Source organism: Pseudorca crassidens, chromosome 12 (assembly GCF_039906515.1).
Source record: "Pseudorca crassidens isolate mPseCra1 chromosome 12, mPseCra1.hap1, whole genome shotgun sequence".
NCBI classification, from domain to species: domain Eukaryota; kingdom Metazoa; phylum Chordata; class Mammalia; order Artiodactyla; family Delphinidae; genus Pseudorca; species Pseudorca crassidens.
In genome coordinates this window covers 42,434,268-42,458,952 of record NC_090307.1, presented here as the reverse complement: position 1 = coordinate 42,458,952, position 24,685 = coordinate 42,434,268, and the positions used below count along the sequence as shown (strand labels likewise).

Genomic DNA, 24,685 nt, shown 5'->3' with positions numbered 1-24,685 from the left:
ATTTAGCATAATGGGACCTACTTCAATGGGTCATGGAGAGAAACCCATGAGGATGTACATGAGAACCTTGTGTACATGGCAAAGCATGACTCAAACATGAGGTCACTTATTGGTGTGGGAAGCAAGGAAATGCCCAGGTACCTCAGAAGCAGAGGTTTCGTGGTAATGACATTGAGCTGCCCAAGTTTGCTGGGGGAAACCAGACCCGTCCTGGAGCAGGCTGGGGCAAGGGGCTGCAAAGCCTCACAAGCAGGCAAACTTCTCTTCCTTGGGCCCGAAAGGCCACTCCAAGGTACTGTTGCGAGTGAGAGTGGAATCCTCAGCACCTCGAGCATCACACGAGTTATTTTCTGTTTTGCTTCGTTTTTAATTCGGGATTTTCCTCAATTTATAGATTTGACTTTTCTGTGTGACGCTGAGCCCTGGAAAGCTAACAGCATGGCATTTTACAAGATTGATGTTGTGTGTTTTAACTGCAAGTAGCTGAACCCACAGCAAAGACCTAAATCGAATATTCCAGAGCACGGCTCTGGTGGTGCATGTCTGGGGTTTGAATGGGGTGATGATGAACCTCTGGGCCTTGCTGTGGAAGAGTCCTCACTCTCCCTGGCCAGACCCAGTGGACTGGAGTGGAATTTATGTGAATACCTAATCTGTTGTATATGCACTTCTTACATTTTCTTATTCGTGCTGACTTTACTTCCTTTGTAAACTAATTATTAAAACAGGAAATGTTTCCAAGAGACCTCATTGTAGAACCAAGACTGCGAAATTCAAGGTTTGACAGCCTCAGAATTATTTCATGCCAAGGGCTGAAATGAGGAGATAAATGGCTTTGAAGTTGTGTTCTCCTTTTTTCTTTACTCATTTTAAAATCCCACTGTTCTTGCTGCTAGAATACTGCTTTTTCATAGGCAAAGAGGACAGTTCCTACAGGAAACATTACCCAAAAATTAGAAACCAGTATTTCTTTTTTCTCTTCCCCATTTGAATCCCTGAATCACAGAGCAATTCGACAAAGACAACTTTTACTGTAAAACAGGGATTAAACAATTTACACTTCATTTGATTCTTTATTTGAGACTTAACATATGCAATATGGCATGACATGATTGGAACTATAAATTATCCTCTACAGATGATGCCAGGACAAGACAGGTTGAAAGTTTAGGAAGAATGTAAACCACATCCATCCCTAACAGTCTCCGAGTTTATATTTAAAACTTTCTCCTAATGTCTTTTTATTCTATATAGAGCTTCCTTCAAGGAGAACATAAACACACCTTGTAATTATCACTGCTTAACAGTAGCTTCATTACATGGGCAAACATCTCCTATATTACAGAACAATGAATGCAGTACTAATATTCTTAGCTTTCAGTTTGTAACCAAAACTTCAGATCATGTACAGTAAGGTCCTAAATTATCTGCACCTGCAACTCAGGTTGAGAATTACCATCTTAATTACCTAGGATTTCCACCTACTTTGGAATTTCATTGTCACTGTCTTTAACATTTGACTGAGACACTGGGAAGGGCATTTGGCATCTTCTTGCGAAAACAATTAATGACTTGCATTGTCTCTCCAGACCCAGGGGGCAGGCTCTCCCCGCTCCTCCCCCAGCCACACCATCAGCAGGCCCATCCCCATGCCCGTCCGGTCAGCTTCCGCCTGCTCCACCCCAACCCACACGCCTCAGGACTCTCTCACAGGGGTAGGGGGAGACGTACAGGAGGCGTTTGCACAAAGTAAGTGGCTTTATTTGTGTGTGTGTGTTCTGCTTTTCTGTTGCAAATAAGTCGCCAAGGATTGCATGATCTAGAGTTATCAGAGCCTCACCGTGGATGCTCTAGTGTATTCCACAGTTCGTGTCAAAGCCGGGCCTGCGAGACTTTTTAGAAACTCCCTACACTAATCTGTTCTTCCCTTCACCATCTTATCTTCTTTTGGCTTCTCTTGCCCTGCCCTGTTTTTTTATGAGCCTTTGCTCATTAAGGGAAGGGAAATCCTTTCAGCAATATTCCAGGAAATCTTATAAATGTAATCCATTTTAAAATTCCGAAAGATATTTCCTCCTTTGGTCTCTTTACATGAAAGCAAACTCAAGATTGAGAGTAAACAATCCCAGCTCTTTAGCACTGAGGCGATCAAGAAGGATGCTTAGTCATTTTCCAGATGGCTTAAAGAGTTGAATCATTGCCTCTGTGTTATGGGGCTGCGAGGCTAGCTCTCCATAGTCAATAGAAGAGGGCAAAGAGGGATGTGAGATGACAAACAGCAACAAACAGCATTCTCCCACCGCTGCCTCTTCTGCTTATGTACTGCGGAGTGTCGGGGTGGGAGTGGGGTCCCAAAGCAAGTGATCTTATTTATTTGGAAATATTTTAACACTTTATAAAACTTTTTTTTGTCATCACTTTTTAAATTTGTAGAAAATTAGAAAAAAAGAAATCCTCCTGCCGACCCTCAGCCTGCCAATCTCATTCCTAGAAGTAAAGACTATTAAGAGCTTGGCCCTTCTCAACGTTTCACTTATATATAAATATCTATGTTTAAGTTTGCTTTTATGGACATATACTCTTCTTTTTCCACACAAATTCGATCATGCATTGCATTTTGGTCTGCAATTTGCATCTCCCTTGAATTAGCGGTATATGGTGGACATCCTCCCAGGTCCTCACGTGTAGATCTAAGGAAAAGAGCGACATATTCGACTACTAGTTTTAAGACAAAAAGAAACATAAACAGTTAAAAGACAAAAAAATAGACTTGAGGAAACATTTCCAGCATATGTAGCAATCAAGTTTCATAATTTCAGTTATACATTAAAGCACACACAGCTCAGTCAGAAAAAGACACTCCCAAAACAAAAATAGGTGAAGGATAGGAACCGACAGAAGAACAAATAGCCCATAAAGATGCTCAATCTCACAAAGAGTTGTAGAAATACAAATTTTAATCAAAATCACCTTTTGCCTAGCAGATTCAAAAAAAATTGTTTAACATCAGTAATATCCAGAGAGACTGAGGAAAAAGATGCTCTCATCCACTGTTTATAGGGGATAAAATCTTACTTTTTTTTTTTTTTTTTTTTTTTTTGCGGTACGAGGGCCTCTCACTCTTGTGTCCTCTCCCGTTGCGGAGCACAGGTTCCAGATGCGCAGGCTCAGCGGCCATGGCTCACGGGCCCAGCCGCTCCGCGGCATGTGCGATCCTCCCGGACCGGGACACGAACCTGTGTCCCCTGCATCGGCAGGTGGACTCCCAACCACTGCGCCACCAGGGAAGCCCAAAAGCTTACATTTTGAAGGGAGAGCATGATGTACTTTCTGTTCTGAGGGAAAAAGGAAGATCTATTACAGGGCGTTTTTTCCTGAAAAAGAAAATGATTAAAGTTACACAAATATAATTTAAGTTATGCAAAATAATTTCCTTTTTTTAATTTTTAGAGGGAAAACTGCCCTTTCCCTAAATCTTAAAGAAATTTACAGTATATTAAATCAATTTGAGTTTCCTGTAATAATTATTGTTTTACCTACTTTGATTTCTTAAATTTACATGTGTTTATTATTTTACTTATTTAGTTTTACTTACTAAGAAATCACAATGAAATGTGACCTATCTAAGCAGCCCCAGCTCATCCTGCATAAATTCATCTGTAAGTCAGATATTTGGAATCTTGAGTCTTTTTTCCAAAGATATGATGAATTTGGCCCTCTGTTCTACATCCACCTTGCCCCACTCCCAGTCCAGCCCACAAATACCCTTTAACCCTTAGTGGGATGGAGACCTCATAATAATCTTCCTCTACCATAGAGAAACATGCTGTAAGTTCCAGTTCAGGGTACCAGGCATACATCTGCCCACGTCTTGGCAGCAGGAGCAAGAATCCTCACTCCTTTTCCAAACTCTGGGGACATACAGTGCACAGGGTTCCCATTCCCAAGGGGTACCTGAAATGATAGGGGAAGCTCGGGGAGCCCTGATGGGAGACAGAGGCTATGGTGATGGAGATCAGAATCTGATGTGCTCAGCCACCAGGTAAGAGCTGAAACAGTAGCAGCTGCCGGGAAGGCACAGCTCTCGTGGCAAAACCAGGCTTTTCATCTGTGAGGTGATTCTGAAGGATGACCACACGTGCTGGCTTACCTGGGATCATCCCAGTTTGTGCCAGGTCACCCAGTCTTGTTATTAATACCTTCCCTTTCACTTGTAAAATTGTCCCAATTTGGACAATAAAGTATATGAATCCCCATCCGTTGCCATGTCTTCTTATATCAAAGGCCACTGGCCTGAGTACAATGTTTTTTTTTTCAGGAAATGAACCAAAGCACTTCTGAAAAGGAGAAGTCTTGGACGTTTTCTTGCTTTAGGATATCAATGGAAATGATAAACAGCATAGAAATTGGGGGAAAAGGAGAGCTTTGATTTTTTTTCATTATCATTCTTTCTTAAGGTTCAAGAAGAAATTTACGGAATGACTTACTAGTAGCAGCGGATTCGATCACTAACACCATGTCCTCTCTCGTGAAAGAGTTGAATTCCGGTGAGTCCCTGGTCCCCTCCCATTTGTCGTCTCATTGCAGAAGGACCCATAACTTCTGTTAGAGAGCTGCTCATTGTCAAGTATAAAAAGATTTTTTAAAGGTCTATGTGATATTTTGTTGGGATATTAGGTTGTTTTAGTACCGTTTATACTTTGCTAATGAGAAGATCATGAATACATGCTCAATGCACAAAATTTGAAAAATGCAGAAAAGAATAAATATTAAAATTGACTTGTAAATACAGAATCCCAAGTTAGCCACTGTTAAATATATCATGACCCAAAGTGACATGATGCTAAAGTTATTTTATAGGGTCAAATGTCTTATTTACTAATTAAGACTTGTTCACTTGGAATGCATGGCTATTTGAAAGAGGCGAAACTGAAATTTACCTTTGCAATATCACTAAAGAAAGATCTGCGAAGAAAATAAATAGCATAAAATTGCAGCACTCTTCATCCTAATACTACTACACAGAGTTTTAAAAACTTTTACAGCGTGAATATGCAAATAAATATCTTATCAGTTACTAATACATCTCGTCTATTCCTTAAAGCCCTCCTAGCAAGATATCTGTTTGAAAGGACTGTGGTCATATAGTTGAGATTACAACAACTATAAGAAAGAAAACTTTAATGCTGTTAAAAAAAATCTGGATTTAAATTTCTTAAAACCTCTATAATTAGAATTAAAGTAATGAAAAGCATTGCTATTATTTTAGATTAAGATTACCAAATAGGATAAAAATGACAGTAGTTAATACATTATGATTAATGGCATGTACTCACTGCCCTAGCAAATGATGACTAAAAATGTTATTCTCATTGTAGGCGTTTCAAGGACTATTAGTTTATACTCTTATAAGTTTTTGAAATATTAAGTGAATGTAATATTTTAGGTCTGTGTTTCCTAAATTAAAGTAATATTAAGCAAAAGTAACAACAGTTTTAATAAAGACTTTTTATATTTTTATTTTATTTTATTGTTTTTTTTTTTGCGGTACGCGGGCCTCCTCACCGTTGTGGCCTCTCCCGTTGTGGAGCACAGGCTCCGGACGCGCAGGCTCAGCGGTCTTGGCTCACGGGCCCAGCCGCTCCGCGGCACGTGGGATCTTCTCGGACCGGGGCACGAACCCGTGTCCCCTGCATCGACAGGCGGACTCCCAACCACTGCGCCACCAGGGAAGCCCAATAAAGACTTTTATAGAGGGAAAAAACAGATGGCTTCAAGAATTAAGTCAGTTATTAAGACAAAGATTCCTTATAATATTATTGAGATAAAAAGACAATACTGTATACTAACTGATTTTGTGGTAATTCATGTCAGTATCAATTCTCATTTTGAGAAAAAACGAACACATACTTGACTTACGTAAAATAACTGGTCAGTGTTTTACTCAGCATAGGTTGGTTAATGTTAAGCCTAGCCCTTTATTTGCCGATCGATCATAAAAAAGTCTAGGTCATTCTTCACTTCTTCAATTGTACCTAATAGAGGCGGGGAGTGAAACTGAGAGTAACGTGGATTCTGAACTTGCACGGACTCAGTTTGAAGATCTGGTCCCGTCACCAACCTCTGAAAAGGCTTTTCTAGCGCAAATCCATGCCCGAAAACCCGGGTACCTTCACAGTGGAGCTACCCCAAGTGCCATGCGTGGCGACGTGTAAGTATTTTCTGCTTGGGGGTATTTTCTCAGTAACGGAACACTCTGCAGGGAGCATAGGAAAATTAAAACGTGGTTGCTTACTTCTTTATTTTGGAAAGGAATGGTTCAGTTTCCTTTTCTGCCAGAAGAGGTAGAAGGGTGCTACATTTCAATTTGTCATTGTGACTTTTCCCCCTAACAATTTCCAGAGTATCAGTAACAAAAACCAACCAGTACTTATTGAGAGCCTGGCTTGCCCAAGGCACTGTGCTAATTGGTTACAAAATAGTGTCAAAAATCTCTCCCACCCTCCCAGGACTCATAGACTAGTTCAGGAGATAAATCATCCTATCTTCTGAATTTACTAGATTTGCTCTTAAAGGACCTGGTGGTACTAGAGAGGTCTCTGTTCAAAGTGGGTGTAAACAGCATCATATACGCACTTGTGATTGAAATAACTAAATGTATAAAGTCTCATTATAAAGAAGTCCAATTCGCTTGAATTATTGAATATGTATAAACCTGACCTTCAAAAGACATTTTGCAAAGATTTTTCACCCAGTTAGGCATCTGTAGCTTGACAGGACCCAGCAGAATCACTCACGTAGCCACTAGAACTTCTGTGACGTTGGATCAGCTCAAAGCAGTCAGGCAGGGAAAACCAAAGCTGAGAAACAAAGGCAAAAAGCTAGGACAGACCTGCAGAGCCCAGCTTGGGAGGGAAAAGGGTAAAATGAAGGAAGTGAAGTAAGCGGAGTTCTGAGAAATGTGGGCAGGGGCTCACCCAAATTCTGGAAAAGAGAATTGATGAATAGTTCAAAAAAAAACTACAGAAGTGTGATGGTGCTTAATGTGAGAAGAACTGCAGATGAGTCTACAAAAATAAACTATCTGTTTTAAAGACCCAGAGAAGAAACTAACCAGAGGCCTTTCTGGTGTTTTGGCTGTCCATCCAAGCAGTGAGTAAAAGGCCAGTAATAATGGGGAATTATAAATAGACATGGCTTGAAAGCCAGCTGTGAAAAGGCAGAGCGTAAGATCAAAACAAAACAGTTATAATTTTACGTAGCAGGAAGCTGCTGCTTTTAGTTTCAGTTTGCTTTCTTGAACTTTCCTCTATAATTTAGAATTATTTGATCTGTTTGTTATTCAAACTGGTGAATTAATTATCAGTTTAGTCTGATAAATACAAATCCATTTGATTTTTTTTATAACTAAGCATTTACATGGTGGTTACCTAAAATTTTCTTGATCCGATCCTAAGGTCCAAAACTGTAACTAAGGCCACCCCATCTGCTGTCCCTGGTACACTGGTGGCAGGACCAGCTACAAACATGGCTGTGGGGCTTGGGAAGGGAAAGTTCATAGAGGTCTCGTAGACCTATTTAGGCTGACCCCAAACCTCTAAAAATAACGAGGACATGTCGTACAAATATAAATAAACATGAACATTGGCATTTAAGTTCCAACCCAGAAACTTCTACTTGACCACTCTTTTCATTTTAGGGGATATTTTAATATCTGTACTATGTAAACATGCACTGTGTTTTAGCGTGAGAATATTTTAGTCATATGATTTAGGTTGTGAATTTATGTTCAGTCCCAGGAAGAGCTTTATATATACTGGGATGAATAGATGGAGAGAGTCACACATTTAGTGAATGAGATCATTCTTATCTATTTATTTCATAGTGGAATTGGACAATTTAAATGGATTTCTTTTTTTTTTTTTTTTGCGGTACACTGGCCTCTCACTGTTGTGGCCTCTCCCGTTGCGGAGCACAGGCTCCGGACGCGCAGGCTCAGCGGCCATGGTTCACGGGCCCAGCCGCTCTGCGGCATGTGGGATCTTCCCGGACCTGGGCACGAACCCGTGTCCCCTGCATTGGCAGGTGGACTCTCAACCACTGCTCCACCAGGGAAGCCCGGATTTCTTAAGTTCAGAGCTAGTATAAATTTTGAAGATCAAGAGCTGTGGGTTAGAGTATTAGTCTTCCTGACATCGATTAGCTGATGGGTGCGAGAGACTTGACTCTACCACAGGAATAAAACAGATGCGTGCGCGATTCCTCTGTACATGCATAAGACAAAGAGCGTTAAATTATGAACAAATGTCCTAATCATTATTTCACTAGAGGGCTTACTTCCCTTACAGAAAGTGTTCTTGGATTCCATTTTTTTTAAGCCCCCAAACTGGAAAAACTATGTCCTCTCAAAGGATAAGCCTACCCTTTTTAAGAACGACAGACATTTAAAGGTCAGCTCATTCCTGTTAACCCTAGGAAAACATAGAGGACACCAGATTGCCATAGAAAAATTGTCTGTGAGAACACTTTGATCATATATTTCTCCAAACTTCCAAAGCTTTTTTAGTTTTTTCATTATGTCAAAGAAGAGACAGAATTGAAGTGAATTGAAGCAAAGAAGTGAATTGAAGGACTAAATAAATGTGTGCCCAGAACTACAGCTAACACAGGAATTCCACTCATACTTTCCTTTAAGATTTGCTCCGATACTCCCACTGTGGTTGATTCCCAGGGTTACAGAAGATGGGGACCCATATGTGCGGCCAGAGGATGAGAACTATGAAGATGACTCTGTCCGGCAGCTGGAGAATGAGCTGAAGATGGAGGAATACCTGAAACAGAAGCTACAGGACGAAGCCTACCAGGTACCAAGAGCTGGCCCACATCCTTTAGCACTCCTGCCCCAGTCCCTCAGTAGCTGGGTCTCTTACATTACTCCAAAATTCGGTGGCTTCTCCTTCCTTCCACACTCCCTTTCTGGAATATTCTGACTGAACTCCTTAGTCCATGAATTCTAGACAGGAAAAATGTTAAATACTTCTTATAGCTTTCACTCACCATGAATTCCTGTGAATTCTGAGTTGGAAAGTAAAAGAGGCCTTCCACATTAGTGGAAACATGGTGACTAACAGTCCATGATCCTCCAAAATCATTAGGAAAATACTTTTTAAGAAAAGATACAGTCGGCCCTCCATATCCACAGATTCAGAATCTGTGGATACTGAGGTTCAACTATAAGGGACGTGAGCCTCTGTGGATATTGGTATCTACTGTGTGGGGATGTCCTGGAACTAATCCCCCATGGATACTGTAGGATGACTGTCAGGGAACAAGGCTCAAGGAAATTGACTAAGCATAAATATACCTCCTCCCTTGAATCATTTGTCCGCAGCTTCCCTCACTGCCTGCCTTATATCAAATGTCAAGAAGTGAAAGAGTGACAAACCTCACCAAGAAATGTTAGGGGAACTGTAGGCCCACATTCAGCAGGGTATGGTTGGGCAGATTGTCATATGTACTGGAGCATATTAATCCATCTGAGAAGTCAGTGGACATAACACATGCAATTGGGAATAAGTGTAATTAGCCACTCATCCTTAAGGGGGTGCATTTTCCCCATGGAGATTGTTCTACTGCCATGTTTGTTTTTCTTGTATGTTTCCCTTCCCTGTGTCTTGTTGGGGTTCTGGGAGTTCAGGGGTATTTGGCTCCTTGAGACCTGCTGCCTCCCAGACCCCGGGGGTTATTTTATCATGTCAGGCTTTCTGTCCGATGGCCAGACAAGCTTTTTTCCACAGTCTTAGGTTGGCAGTAGCCCCCTCTTTCTCTATTAGTGAAGGAAAGAGAAGCAGAGAGAATAAATTATCTTCTCCTTCTCATATGTTTATAGATTGTTTGGAAATATCTTCCCAAGAAGAATAGAGCAAGAGGGAAGCCCACCAACCCCATCTTGACAGTATAACACAGAAGCTTTGCCTCTCTGGAATGTTCCATTAGCCTTTTCACTTTAACAGCCACATTTCAGAAGCAACTACAATGTAGGCCTAGATAAACAAAACAAACAGTGACCAGATACGTAAAGCCGTACTTTACTGCTACAGAAACAAACTTGCCTTGAGTGCAGACCATGGAGGCCGCTCTTTCTTTGCGACTTCTATGGCCTGTCCGCGGAAGGAAGTTAGTCTGGATGAAGCTCAGGGTGTCCGTGGGAACTCTGAGGGATGGCATTCCTACTCGTATCTCAGTTGGCTCTGCTGCATAGCGGGAGAGAGAGAGGTGGTGAAATAATCAATATTCTGGTTCATGCTGTTAGAGGTGCCTATTAGATCTCCCTATTTGAGCCCATATCAGTTTCTGGATTTTGGTGACCACAGTAAATGAAATTCTAGATTTTTTTTTAAAAGAAAGTGAGTCATTTCATATAAGATATTAGATTTTTATTTATTTTAATGACTTAGGAATTTAACCTGATATGACCAAAATGAAAGGAAATTCTATTAATAGCATCAGCTCCGATTGGAGTTCATGCCATCTCTGGTAGATGTTAAGCTCCTTCTCTCTCTCCTTTCCTTTCCACACCCAGTGACTTCAAGGGAAAGACAAAGAAAAGGGCTGAGAGATAACAGGCCTGTGTGTCCCCACTCAAGATATATGCCCTGGAGAAGGTCGAAGTGGTTTTCCTTGACTGCTCTATGAGCATATGGTTGTTGGATGGGCCAGAAAGTTACTTTCATTCCTTGCACTCTCTCTCTCTATTTCTCTCTCTCTCTCTCTCTCTTTCTGCATGGCTTCCAACCAAATAATTCACCAGCTTGACTACATCACAGACATGACATGTCACCTTTCTTGTTTGTGTCCTTTGTCACCCACAGGTCAGCTTGCAAGGTTGAATGCAATATCCTTTTATCACTCTCCTCTCAAGTAAGTATCCTCTTATTTAGGAGGAAACGTGGCCACTGTACACTGGATTCTGATAACTTGTAACCTATATTCACAATCACTCTCTCTTAGGTTTTCTCTATGATAAAATACCCTCCTTCCCAATCTATGAAGCATTTCATTATAATCCAGTGGAGATTTGGCAGGCAACCTTGGGAGTTGACTTTTTACTCTATTAATTAGGAAAGTTGGCACAGAAATTTCAATAATACCAAAGATGCCCCAGAAATTCTTAGCTGTGAAGCCATAACACTGATTCATAACTGCATTCAAGTTTTCAGCCTCTCTAGCATTTGAGAGAGAAAAGTCCAGCCTTGCTCAGCACTTGCAGAGATGAGTCAGCTCCTTAGTCCTGCTGTATTCAGGGCCCAGAAGATCAAAGTGTGTACCTTAATGAGTGAAAGCAAAAGCATGTGTTATTAAAGAAAACAAAAGAAGCAAAAACAGAGAGGAAACCTTCTACAGCCTTATGGTTTTAGAACAGCGAATTCAAATCCATTGTGGAATTCAGCAAGATATAATTTAATTTCAGATATCATTTCTGTGGCATGTGGTCCCCCAGCTTTAAGGATCTACCTAAATACATGGGAAATCCTCAGTAATTTTTTTAATGTGAAGAGAATAGCCCTTGATTGGCAGGATCACTTCACTATAGTTATCTGAAGCTTAGGCCCTGGACTCAAATAGACTGATTTCAAATATGAGTTCCATCAAATCTTAGCAGCATAATCTTTGACAAACTACTAGACTTCTCTGAGCCTCTGTTCCCTCTGTTCAACATATATCACAATACCTACCTCATGGAGGAGTTGTACTCACTGAGATATAGCTTTTAAAGAGCTTAACATAGTGGCAGACGCACTATCATTTTATTCTGAGCCCACACATACATGCCTAGCACTATGCTCAGTGCTTTACAAGCAGTTCAGTCCCTAGGAGTGACTATAATTATTATGTGAGTGTATGAGAGCCCCCGGGACTCAGAACCAGCTTGCTTGCTCTGATTGTGGAAATACGGCTGGGACTCAGCTTCGTACAATGACTTGATATACCTTCAGCTACACTGTCCCGTGAGACTTGATGGCTTCTCTGGCTCCAGCCAATGGCCATTTAGATGTCCCACATTACACTTCAAAGCTAATACACCTCTTACGGTCATCCGGATGCACGGTCCCGAGGACTTGTATCCATTTTAGTTCTACAGTCTTTTCCCACCCATGGAATAGTGCAGTTGATAGGAAACTCAACTCTGGCTGCTAAATTGAAAAAGCGATATATATCTCCTAAATGACATATCGATTAGTAAAGAATACATTCTAGTTCAAGCACCACTGACCTCCTGTCTTGGTCCTCAGGTTAAGATTAAGCAAGTAAAAATTAAAGTGTAATTGTTATTATGAAATACAATTTTTGAGCTGTGAGGCCCTCTTGGTATAAAAGGGAGGATCTTATTGAGTGCGTTTTAGTCTGCCTCCCTTGGATTTGAGAATGCTACACCACATGTTCTCCTGATTCATGATAACTGCAGTGAAAAATTCCCAGGAGCTGTTTCTGAAAATATTCAGTCCAGTTATAACAAATCTAGTCCCAAAGGGGCAAGCCTTTTCCTTTCATAGCATTTTCTTTCTCTGAGCTCCAGCAATCTGATCATTTTTGTTCTGCACATTATTTAAACATCAGTAGGTAGTGCTTAGAAACATATACTTTTCTAAAAGCCTAATGAAATGCCCTTGACATAAACCCAGATAAAAAATGGTATTTGGTTCTTGTCCATAAACGCCAGAGATTTCAGTACTCTGAAAGTTCTTAGGCCCTTTTTCAATCTTCTGTCGCCAATTTGGCAGTGAAAAGTTAAAACAGTTGTGGCCTCTGCTGCCTACTGCATCCTTACCTACCTAGCTGGCATCCCACAGAACTCTAAATATAAACCAGCCTGTCACTAAATCAGCAAATCAGACAAAATTCATTTAAGACCGGGTAGAACCCTGTAGGAACTAGTAGCTTTTCATCTTTGCACCTAGTTCTACCCTACTGTAGTTTTTCTTGATGTAGCCAAGAAATACAGCTGAAATTGTAGAACGGTTCATCTGTTGAAATCTATTTGTTTGGACTTTCTGGCTACACTACAAGACCAGAAATTATCCCAAAGTATATGCATCTCTTCTGCAAGGGTCCTAGAGCTGATTTCAGCAGCTCAGAGTCAATTAGGCATCCACCAGGCAGAGCCCTACATGACTAAAGGGCAAAAGGTGAAACACCAGAGACGTGGACGACCCATCCTCTGCTCAAGAAGAGCCTTAGGCCTCTCTGAAGATAAATAGGCACTTACCAACACACTAACAAGAGTGAATAGAGTGAAAGCTGACTTATTGCTTTTCAACTAGCCACATTAGAAGAAACAGTACACAGAAAGGTTAGCACTTGAATTAGAGTCCACCAAAATCCCATTCTGGCCCATTGGGATCTTGGGTTGGTCCCTTTTCCATCCTTCTGGCCACACGGTACTCCACGTGCCTTGACCAGCCACATCCTAACTTGAGAAATTGGAGGGTTGGAAGAACAAAGTGGATTTTTTTTTTAAATCAGCATGCCATTCTGATGGTGAGTCAGTGCTCTCATCTTCTTGTCCAAAGGACAGCACCAATATTTCTGTTTACGTTGCTTTAACCCTCCAGATGCCTCAGGTACCCACTAAGCAAGAGACTCAGCATGGAGGATTCTTGTCCTCTCTTCTTTCAGAAGGTGCAGTAGCCCACAGTGTCCCAGGACGTTCATTCCTGACTGTCAGAGGAAGAAAGTAGAGGTGTGTGTGTGTGTGTGTGTGTGTGTGTGTGTGTGTGTGTGTGTGTGTGTTGGGGGGGAAGGGGTGATTCTAAGCTTCATAACCCTAATTTAGAGAGCAGTTACCATCTTTAAAAAAAATTACACATTGCTTATTCCCAGGCAAGCTATAGTCAGACAGATGAAAGTAACATGAGAACTGGTGATGAAGGACAGAGCTGCACCCACCCCTACAGAGGAGAAGACGGCAGCCTGGCAGCAGCCTCATCTCACAGAAGAGAGGACCCACTACACGCAGCAGCTCCCAACAGACCCCTGCCCCTAAAGACGTGTTCTGCCGGCTATAGCGCAGCTAACTTTTTGTTCTCAGATTTGTAGTTCATAGATGTGTGTTTTGAGAAGGAAAAAAAAAAAAAGACTTCTGTTCAAAGCTAACTTATCAGCTACATCTTCTGTAACATGTCTCATCCCTCAAAATAAAAACACAGGCTGAAATCCCACGCTGCTGTTACTCACAACGGCAGTATTAACAAGCATCTTAAACCTTTGCACTTGATATTGAACCTGGTCAGTTTACAACGACAATATTAATACTGTTTATAGCTAGGAGTTTGATTTCTGAATTCTCTGAGATTTTAGCAAAACAATTGATTATATACACTGTACATTTTTTTTTTCCACAGCAGTTGGAGAAAAACAACCACTTGCAATTACTCACTAAGCCCGAAGGATTTGGTTCCCGAGGGTACAGACTCAGAGCCCTAAAGCCAAGAAGGGCCCTTGGCCTGCATGGTCTGCACTTGTCTCCAAGTCTCTGAGAGCAGAGGCTTGAACCAAACACACCAGGAGAATCCAGTCTTTAGGGCTTCTTTCCAACTTGGGGTTGTTTTCTTTCAAGATACTCTAACCAATCAGCCCTAGAGTTTAGTGTAAATACTTTTTTCCAAATAAAGATCATATTCCCCCCCAAAAAATAAAGGCAACATTCAAATTATATAGAATCTAGTTTTTAAAATCAGCACAGATCTTCTTAAAAACTGTGAACTCTGTTTTGAAATACTCGTTACTAAAGCTGTTTATAAACCACAGGTGCCATAAGTTCCCCCCAATGGACTCAAGTTATCTCTGCTCTTCCACGGGCTGGTTCCTCTCGGTTTAGCTTTAGGGAGCATGTTTCTAACAGCACCGCTCATCCGCAAGTTCCCCTATCGGGTCGTTTGGACGCCTTTCAGCTTTAAATGTACAGGCTTAAAGCGCGCTTGCAAACGTTCGCCCTCCTCTTCTTTCTGAATGTGTATTGCCTTAGCTGGCTACCTGGTGTTCTGCATGCAGCCTCCTCTGGTCACATGAGAGGAAACAGGCTCTTCTAAGTGGAGTTGGGGTTTTGCACTCCGTGAAAAGCTAATGTGCAAAAGAACTGACAAGGAAGGGAGAATGAATGACTCTGTCGATGGTCCTTTCTGAGGGCCCTCTTTGGGGAGCACTAAAGACCTCCCTTAGGGATTCTGGGGAAATGAAAAAATCATCTTCTACTCGTTTCAATATTTGATGAAAGAAACATCCTACAACATAGTAGATACGTTATCCTTAAATTGGCAGCTTCCCTGGATTCCTGTTTCTCCTTTAAGAGAAAGAAGAGAACATCATTTTAGCACAGTGGTTCTCACAGTGTGGTCCCTGGACCAGCAGCGTCAATATCACCTGGGAATTTATTAGAAATGCAGATGCTTAGGCCCTAACCCGGGCCTAAGGAATCAGACATTCTGGGGCTGGGGCCCAGTAATCTGTGTTTGAATAAACCGTCCAGGTGATTCTGATGCACGCCGAAGTTGGAGAACCACTGCTTTAGAATAAAGTTGTATAATAAAATCTCTGAAAAGGCCTTATTCAGGATAAGCAAGAAAGATTCTGAGTCAACCTCAAAGCTTCAGCTATTCGGTTTTGCTTCCAGGGCTGGCAAAAACCTGCCACCTCCCAGAGTCAGTAGTTGGTGGGTGCCCAGCTGAGAAGAGACATCCTGACATCTTCCAGCTTCCTCTCCAGAGAGTTCTAAGATGTTCATGCCTCTGCACTGGGTCAGAAACCATCTCCTTGGCTGCCCTGTGGAACAAAATCGCTTGCTTTGGGGATAGTAAAGCTCTTGGTTGGCATTAGCAAGGAGCCCAGTCTGCCCACTGATGTACTTAATCATATTCCCCTCGGGAGAACCAGCCTGAAAAATGTCCCTGAGAACAGGCTGACACCAAAGGGACACAACTGCACAGTTCTCAGATTTCTTTGCACAGATGGATTTTATTGCGGATTTTGTTGGTATATCTTAATGTTCATCTCTTTTCCACTGCCCATCCTCTGTGAACCCGTGCCTCTCTAGATGGAGCAGGTGACCACTGGTGCCTCATACTCAGTACTTAAAACCACTACATCCCAGCTACCTACATGGCTGTCAGCTCTCAATCATAGCCGGGCAGTTCCCGAACTCAGAACCCTGACCCTGCAGGTGGTATTCAGCCGCCAACTGGACCGAGCTGACAGATGTTGTCATTTTGTGTTTCCACATCAAAACGTTTGTCTAAGGTTTGAACTGTTCTGCCAATAACCTTCCCCCGTCATAGCATTCATTGCCAACTCCATCACACGGTTGTCGAAACCATCGTACAAAGCCATTGCAAGGACTCTGGAAACTGCTACCAATGACCAATTCCTGACTAACCAGCCACCTTTTCTTTCTCTTAGCTCCACGTCAGCACTGAGACCAGACTCAAGCACCCCTGTCCTGTAACCGAGACAAAATGGCGTGTGTTGTTCTGGGTTTTTGTGGTTTGCGGTGGGTTTCTTTCCTTGGCTCTCCAAATCTACTTTTGGGGCCTGTTCTAAGTGCAAACCCAGCAGGTGCCACCTGTCCTGTCCATTAGATCCAATTCCGTCTGGCGGGGGTTGTTTCTTTCTTGTTCCACGATGAATTGCACATCCACCTCCATTAGAGATGTTGGCCTATTAATGAGCACTGGTCTAACACAGCCAACCCTCCGCCACGGGGCCATGTCATGGAGGGAGGGAGGAGGGTGACATCTACTGTAGGGGATTCAGGAATCAGTTGTGGTTGGTCAGGACGGAAGTCGGGGTAAATTTGGTTGGTCGCAGGGAGATGTGCTGGAGATTGTGAAAAATGGATTCTCGAGTGATCTACTATAAGGCAGGGAAGGTTCATTTGTAAGTAGTGATGTGAACTGAACTACATAAGAGTGTGGCCTTTGTTGTGATATACTATGTATTTTCTTATATGCATGAGCCAGACTGTTGCCTCATAATTTAGCACTAATGTCTGCTTTTATTTTGATCATCTTTGTGCACCCTTATTAGTTCTTGGCTGTTAACTGTAGGTAGACGTTGTAAATCCGGCAGCCTTTGGTCGCTGCAATCACCTTGGTTCAATTCCGCACAAGGAGCCACAAACAAGAACTCCACCGTGTCCTCAGAAGAAAGGGCATTTTTACCTTTGAACCAAAAAGAGGGGGAAAAAAATCAGAAGTATCACATCCTGAGGCTAATTAACTATAAGACATTTTTAATTATGACTACTGTAATTTGACACCATTTGAAATAACCAATTCAGAGACACTAAAGATTTCACAACATTCATTGGTATGTAACAAAACTACTATTGTATGGGTTTTTTGTATTGCTGTTAAGTATTGTTTTGTGTGTATGTGTGTGTGTTGGAACCTCCTGGGGACATGTTATATTTTGAAGTGATTAAACTATTTAATTGTGTGTCTATATTTTGGAATGGAATTATTTCTTCATTAAAAAATCTTTTTAAAAACACTATATCTTGTGTATTTTGTTCCTTTGTTTCAGTGAATTTCCTAAAGCAACATGAGGTTAGTCTGTTCTAAGGAGAAAGACCACAGGTCAGTATTTGCAGCATGAAGCATGGACCACGCATTGAGGATCAAGCAAATGAAGCCAAATACCTCACCTTTTCCTGCCTTTGGGGATGCAGGGTTTTTTTTAATGAGATACTATTCTGCTGCTCATGGAAAGCCTTGTTGTAATCAACATAAACAATCCATACACCCTTGCCTTTCTTCTCTTCCTCTTCTTCTTTCTTCTTTCTTTTCTCCCCCAAATTCCAAATACTGGGAAAAAATAACTAACATTTGTGTAATCCTTTACAACTTTAGAAAAAACCGCTTTATTTACATTTAATCCTCACAATATCCATTTGAGGAGTGCTTAGTCATCCAGAAGTATAACCTAGGGAGCTGCCTATGTTCTGAAAAAATCTGCAGACAAGGCTGAGATGGGAAGAAGACTGGGCATGCCATCAAACAAGAAACAGAGGGAAAACAAGAAATTTCCCACTTCTGAGAAGATGGTGCACTTTTCGGAGGAGTTTCTGAAATTAGGCTTCTCCCTCTATCCAGAGCTATGAAGCCTTCACCTCCCCCCTGCTAGATCTGGCATTGGTCAAGACTAAGATTCATCCAAGGAGTTGTGCTCAATTCCTTGGCTTTGGTTTAAGTCCTACTGCTGTCTTCTGGTTGCCTTAGCAACACATATTATAGTTTGCGAATTTTTTGTTCTAAACATTATCTGAGCTAGTAAAGGAGAACTGGGAGGCAATGGAAAGACGAAAAGAGATTTTCAGTATCAAATTTTTTTCTAAGACATCAGATCCTGAAGCAAGACTGTGATAGACACCAAGAACCAGCACAGCCCAAAGCATTCCCCTAAGATTTCACTAGCATAGTCAGGAGTAATGGGGCAGGTCTGGTTGTCCAACACTGGAGCAGCTTACAGCAAGAACCTTTTCCTGGTTTGTAGCCAACTTGGGAACAATGGTCCTCTGAAAAACAAAATACTTTATACTCCTTTTAAAAATGCTGGCTTTCGGGCTTCCCTGGTGGCGCAGTGGTTGAGAGTCTGCCTGCCGATGCAGGGGAAGCGGGTTCGTGCCCCGCTCCGGGAAGATCCCACGTGCTGCGTAGCGGCTGGGCCCGTGAGCCATGACCGCTGAGCCTGCGCGTTGGAGCCTGTGCGCCGCAACGGGAGAGGCCACAACAGTGAGAGGCCCGCATATCGCAAAAAAAAAAAAAAAATGCTGGCTTTGGGGAGTTAGTGCAAGAGAAAAGAGTAATATTTCCCCTCTACTGCAAAGAGATCCGAGAAGCCTCTTTGTTGTAGAAGGATTCAAATATTTTAACAGGATAATAAGAAGAGTATAATTTTACCAGAAAACCTAAACCAAAGCTAAGAAAAGATACTGAAAACCGCATGTAAAACATAACTTCCTAATTCTTACTGTCCACTACAAACGAGCATACTTGTTCAACAGCAAAGACACGTTTTTCCAGCCATTGTACAGGGTACAGTACATTGTACAGTACTGTACAGTACAGGTACTGTACATTGTACAGGGTCTCTGTACATACTGTAAACATTGAGTGGTGTAAGGGACAGTCTTCAATTTTTTTCTTTTTCTAAAAAAGCACAAAGTCAGGAGGTGGAGAAAAGGGAACCCTCATACACTGTTGGTGGGAATGTAAACTGGTGCAACCACTATGGAAAACATTAAGGAGGTTCCTTAAAAAACCAGAACTACCATATGACCCAGCAATTCCACTCCTGGGCATATAGCTGAAAAAAAACAAAAACATTAATTCGAAAAGACACATGCACCCCAAAGTTCATAGCAGTACTATTTACAATAGCCAAGATATGGAAGCAACCTGGGTGTCCATCAACAGATGAATGGATAAAGATGTGGTATATATCTCTCTATATACAATGGAATACTACTCAGCCATAAAAAAGAATGAAATTTTGCCATTGGCAGCAACATGGATGGACTTGGCATTATGCCAAGAGAGATAAGTCAGACAAAGACAAATACTGTATGATATCACTTACATGTGGAACCTAGAAAATACAACAAACTAGAGAATATAACAAAAAAGAAGCAGACTCGCAGATATAGAGAACAAACTAGTAGTTACCAGTGAGGAGTGGGGGGAGGGCAATGTGGAGGTGTGGGAGGTACAGACTTTTGGGTATAAAATAGGCTACAAGGTATACTGTGCAACACAGGGAATATAGCCAATGTTTTGTAATAACTGTAAATGGAGTATAACCTTTAAAAACAAATTTTTAAGGGCAAAGTTGTTTTACTTAGCATAAAGCTAAATTGCAAATCTGTGATGGTGAATAGTATAAAACTAACAGAATTTATTCCAACACTGTAGCCTCATCCTGGCCTGGCCTGATGAAAGGATTAAGCTTTGTAAATAATTGCTTGGTTACTTGTCTTACCAGACTCCACGCTGGTGGTGAGCAGGGTCCGCATTCATGTAGAACATCACCGAACCCAATGCCTCGTACAAAGTAGTTGAGCAATAAATATAGAAGATATTGAAAAATAAGGAAGACACACCATTCCTCAGGCTACTCTCCTAAATATCAGTAGTCACAGCCAGGACTTTTTTTTTTTTTTTTTTTTTAGCCAGGACTTTTAATGGAAGCTTTGGAAGAGGTGAAAGTCTATCTGGAATAGACTCTGGTAAGCACCGGAAGTAGGAATTTGCAGGGCACGCCTGTGCTCCACAGCCAGATGGAAGTGATGCTCGTTCTGAGAAGTGGAGACGCTGATTTGTATGTTGATCTCCGGGCTGCAAAAGACCTGATAACAGAGCCAGGACTCCTCTCAGAAAGTGAGTCAGCAGTTTGCCTGAGACTGACCCAGTTTTGCACTGAAAGCCAAGAGTCCTGAGAAATGCCTCAGTCCCAGTCAAATCAGAGGGACTGATCGCCCAAGAAAGCAAGCAAAGAGACACTCCAGCATCAGGCAGGAATAAGTCTCGGGTGAATTCTGCATCGTAAAGCCAGTAAGATATTCTCCTACAGTGGGACATTTAGAGAACAGAAAATGCTTATTCTACCAATGAAGGTACCTTTCTAGTCAAAAGTTTGATGTTTAGCAGGACTGTATTCTGATGCCTGATGTCCCTCCAGAATGATATTAGCTGCAGAATTCACTAAAATGAGAACATCTGTGGGTTTGTTCACTTTGGGGGTTTATGAAATGAGATGACCTATGGATAAGACTTGTTCAAACATCTAGATGCTAAGGAGAATCTGCAAAAATCAAGTTGAATTTTGGCATAGCTGATAGTGAGCTGCTTTTGTTTTTTTAAGGCACTGATTGACTTTGTGAATCCACATATTCTTGAGGCTACCTCAGAAATTTTGACCAGGTCATTAACTTGCCCTCCCATTTCTTTGAAGAGGGACATTTTTCAGTTCATCTAAGAGCAGAATCAAATTCTTTAGACATGAGATCAGAGGGAGGGGCCTAAGATAGCCCTGTTTTCGCCATTTCTTTGTTCTATCCTTTCTCTCCACTGTAATCTCAATGGGGTGTTGGAACAGACTCTGGAAATAACCATATAAGCTTGGACTCTACAGAGGAAACCTGCAATCTGCCTCTTAGAGATTCTTCCGTTTATTGAATCAAATACATTCTGTAAAAGCTTGTGTTCTCCATTTAGAAAGCACCACTTCATGATGTAAAAAATAACTAAATAAAAAATTTAAAAAATAAAAAGCACCACTTCATACGTATAACTGAATCACTTTGCTGTACGCCAGAAACTAACACAACATTATAAATCAACTGTAGTTCAGTTAAAAAATAATAGTAATAAATAATAATAAAAAGCACCGCCCCGATATTTCTGGAATAGCTACTAACATATAGTAGGATTTGTATATCATTATAGAACGTCCCTATCGTGCAATTTCCGGAAGAAACTTGTTCTAACATATTTTCTTCTTAATTCTCTAAATAATTGAAAGTTTGAAATACATAATAAGCAAATTCTGGTGACCCAAAGAAACTATAGAACACACCACAAATTACATGAAAGGTCCCCACCACTTCCTGGGAGAGATGCTTCAGCAGTTGCCTCAGGTTCACCTCTGACTGAACTTTCATCCTTACCAGAATTACTCATTCAGTTCAATAGTAATTGCCAATAAAGGAATCTGGGGCTGTAGACTTACACAAGTATAAATCAGTCATATCAGTTTTACTTAGCTTTATGTTGCAAGTAGTGTGTATTCTTTGAATGCAAAATATATATATATGTATATATATTAAAAATCTTGATATTTTTGTATCAGTGGCAATATTCTCCTAATACATGTATCAATACATACCCATTCATTATAGCAACCAAAGGCCACTGTTGCCACAGTGCTGACATGGGTGGGACCCACTGTTTTCCTTGTTCGTAAATCATCAACAGATCTGACCCTTTGGGGTTTTTCTGTTTTAATTCCACTCTTTTTGGCTAAAAGAGAGCATTTATAAATACAAGGATGAGGGCTTGACGTTTATATTTCAATGTTAGACTGGCGATTAGAAAATATTACTAAGATCTGTAAATTACCCACAGATTGACATGGGAGCTATTGCACTGGGGAAGGACAATATATGACAAGTCCTCCCTGACTGGAAGGCGATGGGAAAGCTTGAATTAAAACATGAGAAATGCCAGGAAAGAGGAAAAAATGTGTTGGAATAATCATGTTTATTCTCTCTGAAAACGTATATCCCTTGTGAATTATTTGTAACCGTAACCTAAATCCTTGTATTTCCCACGAATCAGCAGTTACTGAACAAACATAAGAGGATAAGTGATTAGCATTCCCCCTCTAGGAACATCTGCTTCCAAAGGAAGTTTGGCAGAATCTACAAGTGACGTCAGACTGGCAGGCACAAAGATTACAATCTGGTTAATCCTTGCCCTGGTATTCCTACCTCTGGGGGAGCCTGGTCTAAATCCACGAAAGCCAGAGTTTGAAATGGATTACTGTACATTCTCACTGGAAAACAAACAAAAGGTTGGAAGCCGGAAGTGCTCAGAACTAGCATTTATTTCACTGAGTCTCTTAAATATTTATACTCAACATCCCACAAAATATCCATTTGGAAAGATGTTTGGGAAAATAAAATAAAATTCCAAAGAGAAACATTTCCAGTCATGCTCTTTACCATCTACAAATATTTGCTGAATAACTCCCTTGAAGTGTGAGGAGCCACCAGACTCTTTATGCCCCAAAGCAGGTCCACGTTATTCACAGAATAGTTATACTTCAGACACCTCGTTGGCTAACTGGGATTTCACAGGATTCTACAGTCACCAGCTTCCACTGAGTCTTCAGAAATTTGGTTAAGAAAGGATTTTGAGTGAGCTACCTGGGCCAGGAATTCCAATAACCACTTTTGAATGAGATGACTCATTACCACCGTGAACATTTTTAATATGGATGGAAGGAGATAACATTTGGGTTTGGTTGTCACCTACAAAACAGTGGTTTAAGGAAAAGTAACTTTGAAATTAAGGTTTCACGGATAAGACAGACTTTACCCAAAGTTAATTCAAAACAGAATTAAGCAAAACGCTTCACTGAAGTCAAGTGAAAATCAGTCTTAAAGGCCAAAAACAAAGAGGGAGGAGGGGGCGGATAGAGAGGAATGCAGCCTGTGTCACTGCTGGGATCCACAGGAAGAAGTGATGATTCTCCCAGCATTTGTTCTTTTCCTAAGTCAGAACTGGGTGAGTGGAAGAACCAGGATCTACCTTACAGATCTTTCTCGGGATGACATGTAATCATTTTATTGTATTCCAACTGTTGAATCACTATGTTTTGGCTATCTGTCAACATTTCGTGAAGTCAGGTGATACACTGAAAAATAACGCGGTTCTGGGAATCAAGAGAACGGGATGGTAGGCTGGGGTATTTGATCCTATGCAGGTCACTTACCGTCTCATTCCCAACCAAATTCTCACTGAGGGTACGGATGCCTATTTTCTTTTCTTTACAGATTTATTGTGTGATCAAATACAGTCATATTATAAAATATAAATATAATCATATAGTAATTTATAGCAATATGAATGAAAAGCATTATGAAAAAACACATCAGTTCCGGCAGTTTATCTTAATTTTTTACATTCCAAGAACTTACTGTAATCAATTCCCTTCACCTCTTCTAAGAAGTCAAGGGCACTGGTTCAATTCAACAAATGACGATATTCTTCAAATGATCACCGTAGAAAAACGGGTCTGTTCTGCAGACACCAATAAACAGGTAGCGTCCCTTGCCTACTGGCGAGTTCCCCGCCCCGCCCCCTCACTCTCCCTTCCAGTCCTCACTCAGTCAGGCAGTTAGGGTAAAGGTTACAGAATTGCAGCAGTTTCCTCTAACGTTCCAGATTAGGTTACCTTGGCTTCCCATAAATCGGGGAACCAATGTCACTGTTAACCAAGTAGCTGAAGTAAACTGCCCAGTGATTACACTCCCCCTCCTCCTGTGATTTGACAGGAACTGCTCAACTAGAACAACAAAAAAGAGAGAGAGAGAGAGAGAGAGAGCGCACGCAAACACACAGGAAAATCTGACCCAATGGCAAAGGAATGTTGTCCCCCTCCTCCAAGTTAACACAAATGTGCATCTTGTTATGAAAGAATGGCCCAGAATGGTTAGCAGGTAAGGAGCCTGCTGACCTGTCACTCACCAGCCGCGAAGTTTCAACAGGAACTCAGAGGACATCTGAGTAGACATGATCGAGGGGTTTTTTGTTTTTGTTTTTTTCAGAGTGAGGTATTGAGGGCTGGCTCCCATTCCATGGCTACGGGCCTTCCTTTAAACACAAACAGCGGCAAGAGCTGAGAACGACTGCCGTTCTTGAATGCCAAATAAACACAAAATGACAAGCACAGATTTTTGGCTTTCTATTAAAGTTTGGTTTTTTTCAACAGCCCTTTTTGTTGCCTCTGAAGACAATGGTCTCAGTGTTTCTGAGCCAGATCCTGGAACTCTGAGCAGAGCCCTCCTTGCCGCACCCCAACCCAGTTCACTCCGCAGGCAGGGCTGATGTCCCCTTTGGGTTTGACAGCG

At 41.4% G+C, this 24,685-nt stretch overlaps 1 protein-coding gene and 1 long non-coding RNA gene across 29 annotated transcripts in view; one reads left to right on the top strand and one right to left on the bottom strand.

Annotated features, from left to right (window-relative positions):
* DTNA (dystrobrevin alpha) overlaps window positions 1-17,800 on the top strand; it is a 391,558-nt gene extending 373,758 nt beyond the window's left edge. For 14 of the 28 annotated variants that reach the window (XM_067699351.1, XM_067699358.1, XM_067699353.1 and 11 more), the window contains 5 exons: window positions 1,590-1,749; window positions 4,458-4,547; window positions 6,043-6,211; window positions 8,696-8,864; window positions 16,453-17,544. In XM_067699351.1, coding sequence (XP_067555452.1) covers window positions 1,590-1,749; window positions 4,458-4,547; window positions 6,043-6,211; window positions 8,696-8,864; window positions 16,453-16,593 — 729 coding nt within the window. In that variant the 3' untranslated portion in view covers window positions 16,594-17,544. Of the gene's footprint in view, window positions 1-1,589; window positions 1,750-4,457; window positions 4,548-6,042; window positions 6,212-8,695; window positions 8,865-10,871; window positions 10,921-13,881; window positions 14,397-16,452; window positions 17,545-17,577 lie in introns of those variants that run through there. The other 14 variants (XM_067699361.1, XM_067699367.1, XM_067699359.1 and 11 more) reach the window with 5 other exon arrangements.
* Window positions 1,745-24,447, bottom strand: LOC137203364 (uncharacterized). Its single transcript, XR_010933064.1, has 4 exons — window positions 24,303-24,447; window positions 5,566-10,253; window positions 4,488-4,613; window positions 1,745-3,374 (listed from the first exon to the last, which is right to left on the bottom strand). It is a non-coding gene; the product is annotated as an uncharacterized lncRNA (long non-coding RNA).
* Window positions 24,448-24,685: the final 238 nt, after the last annotated feature.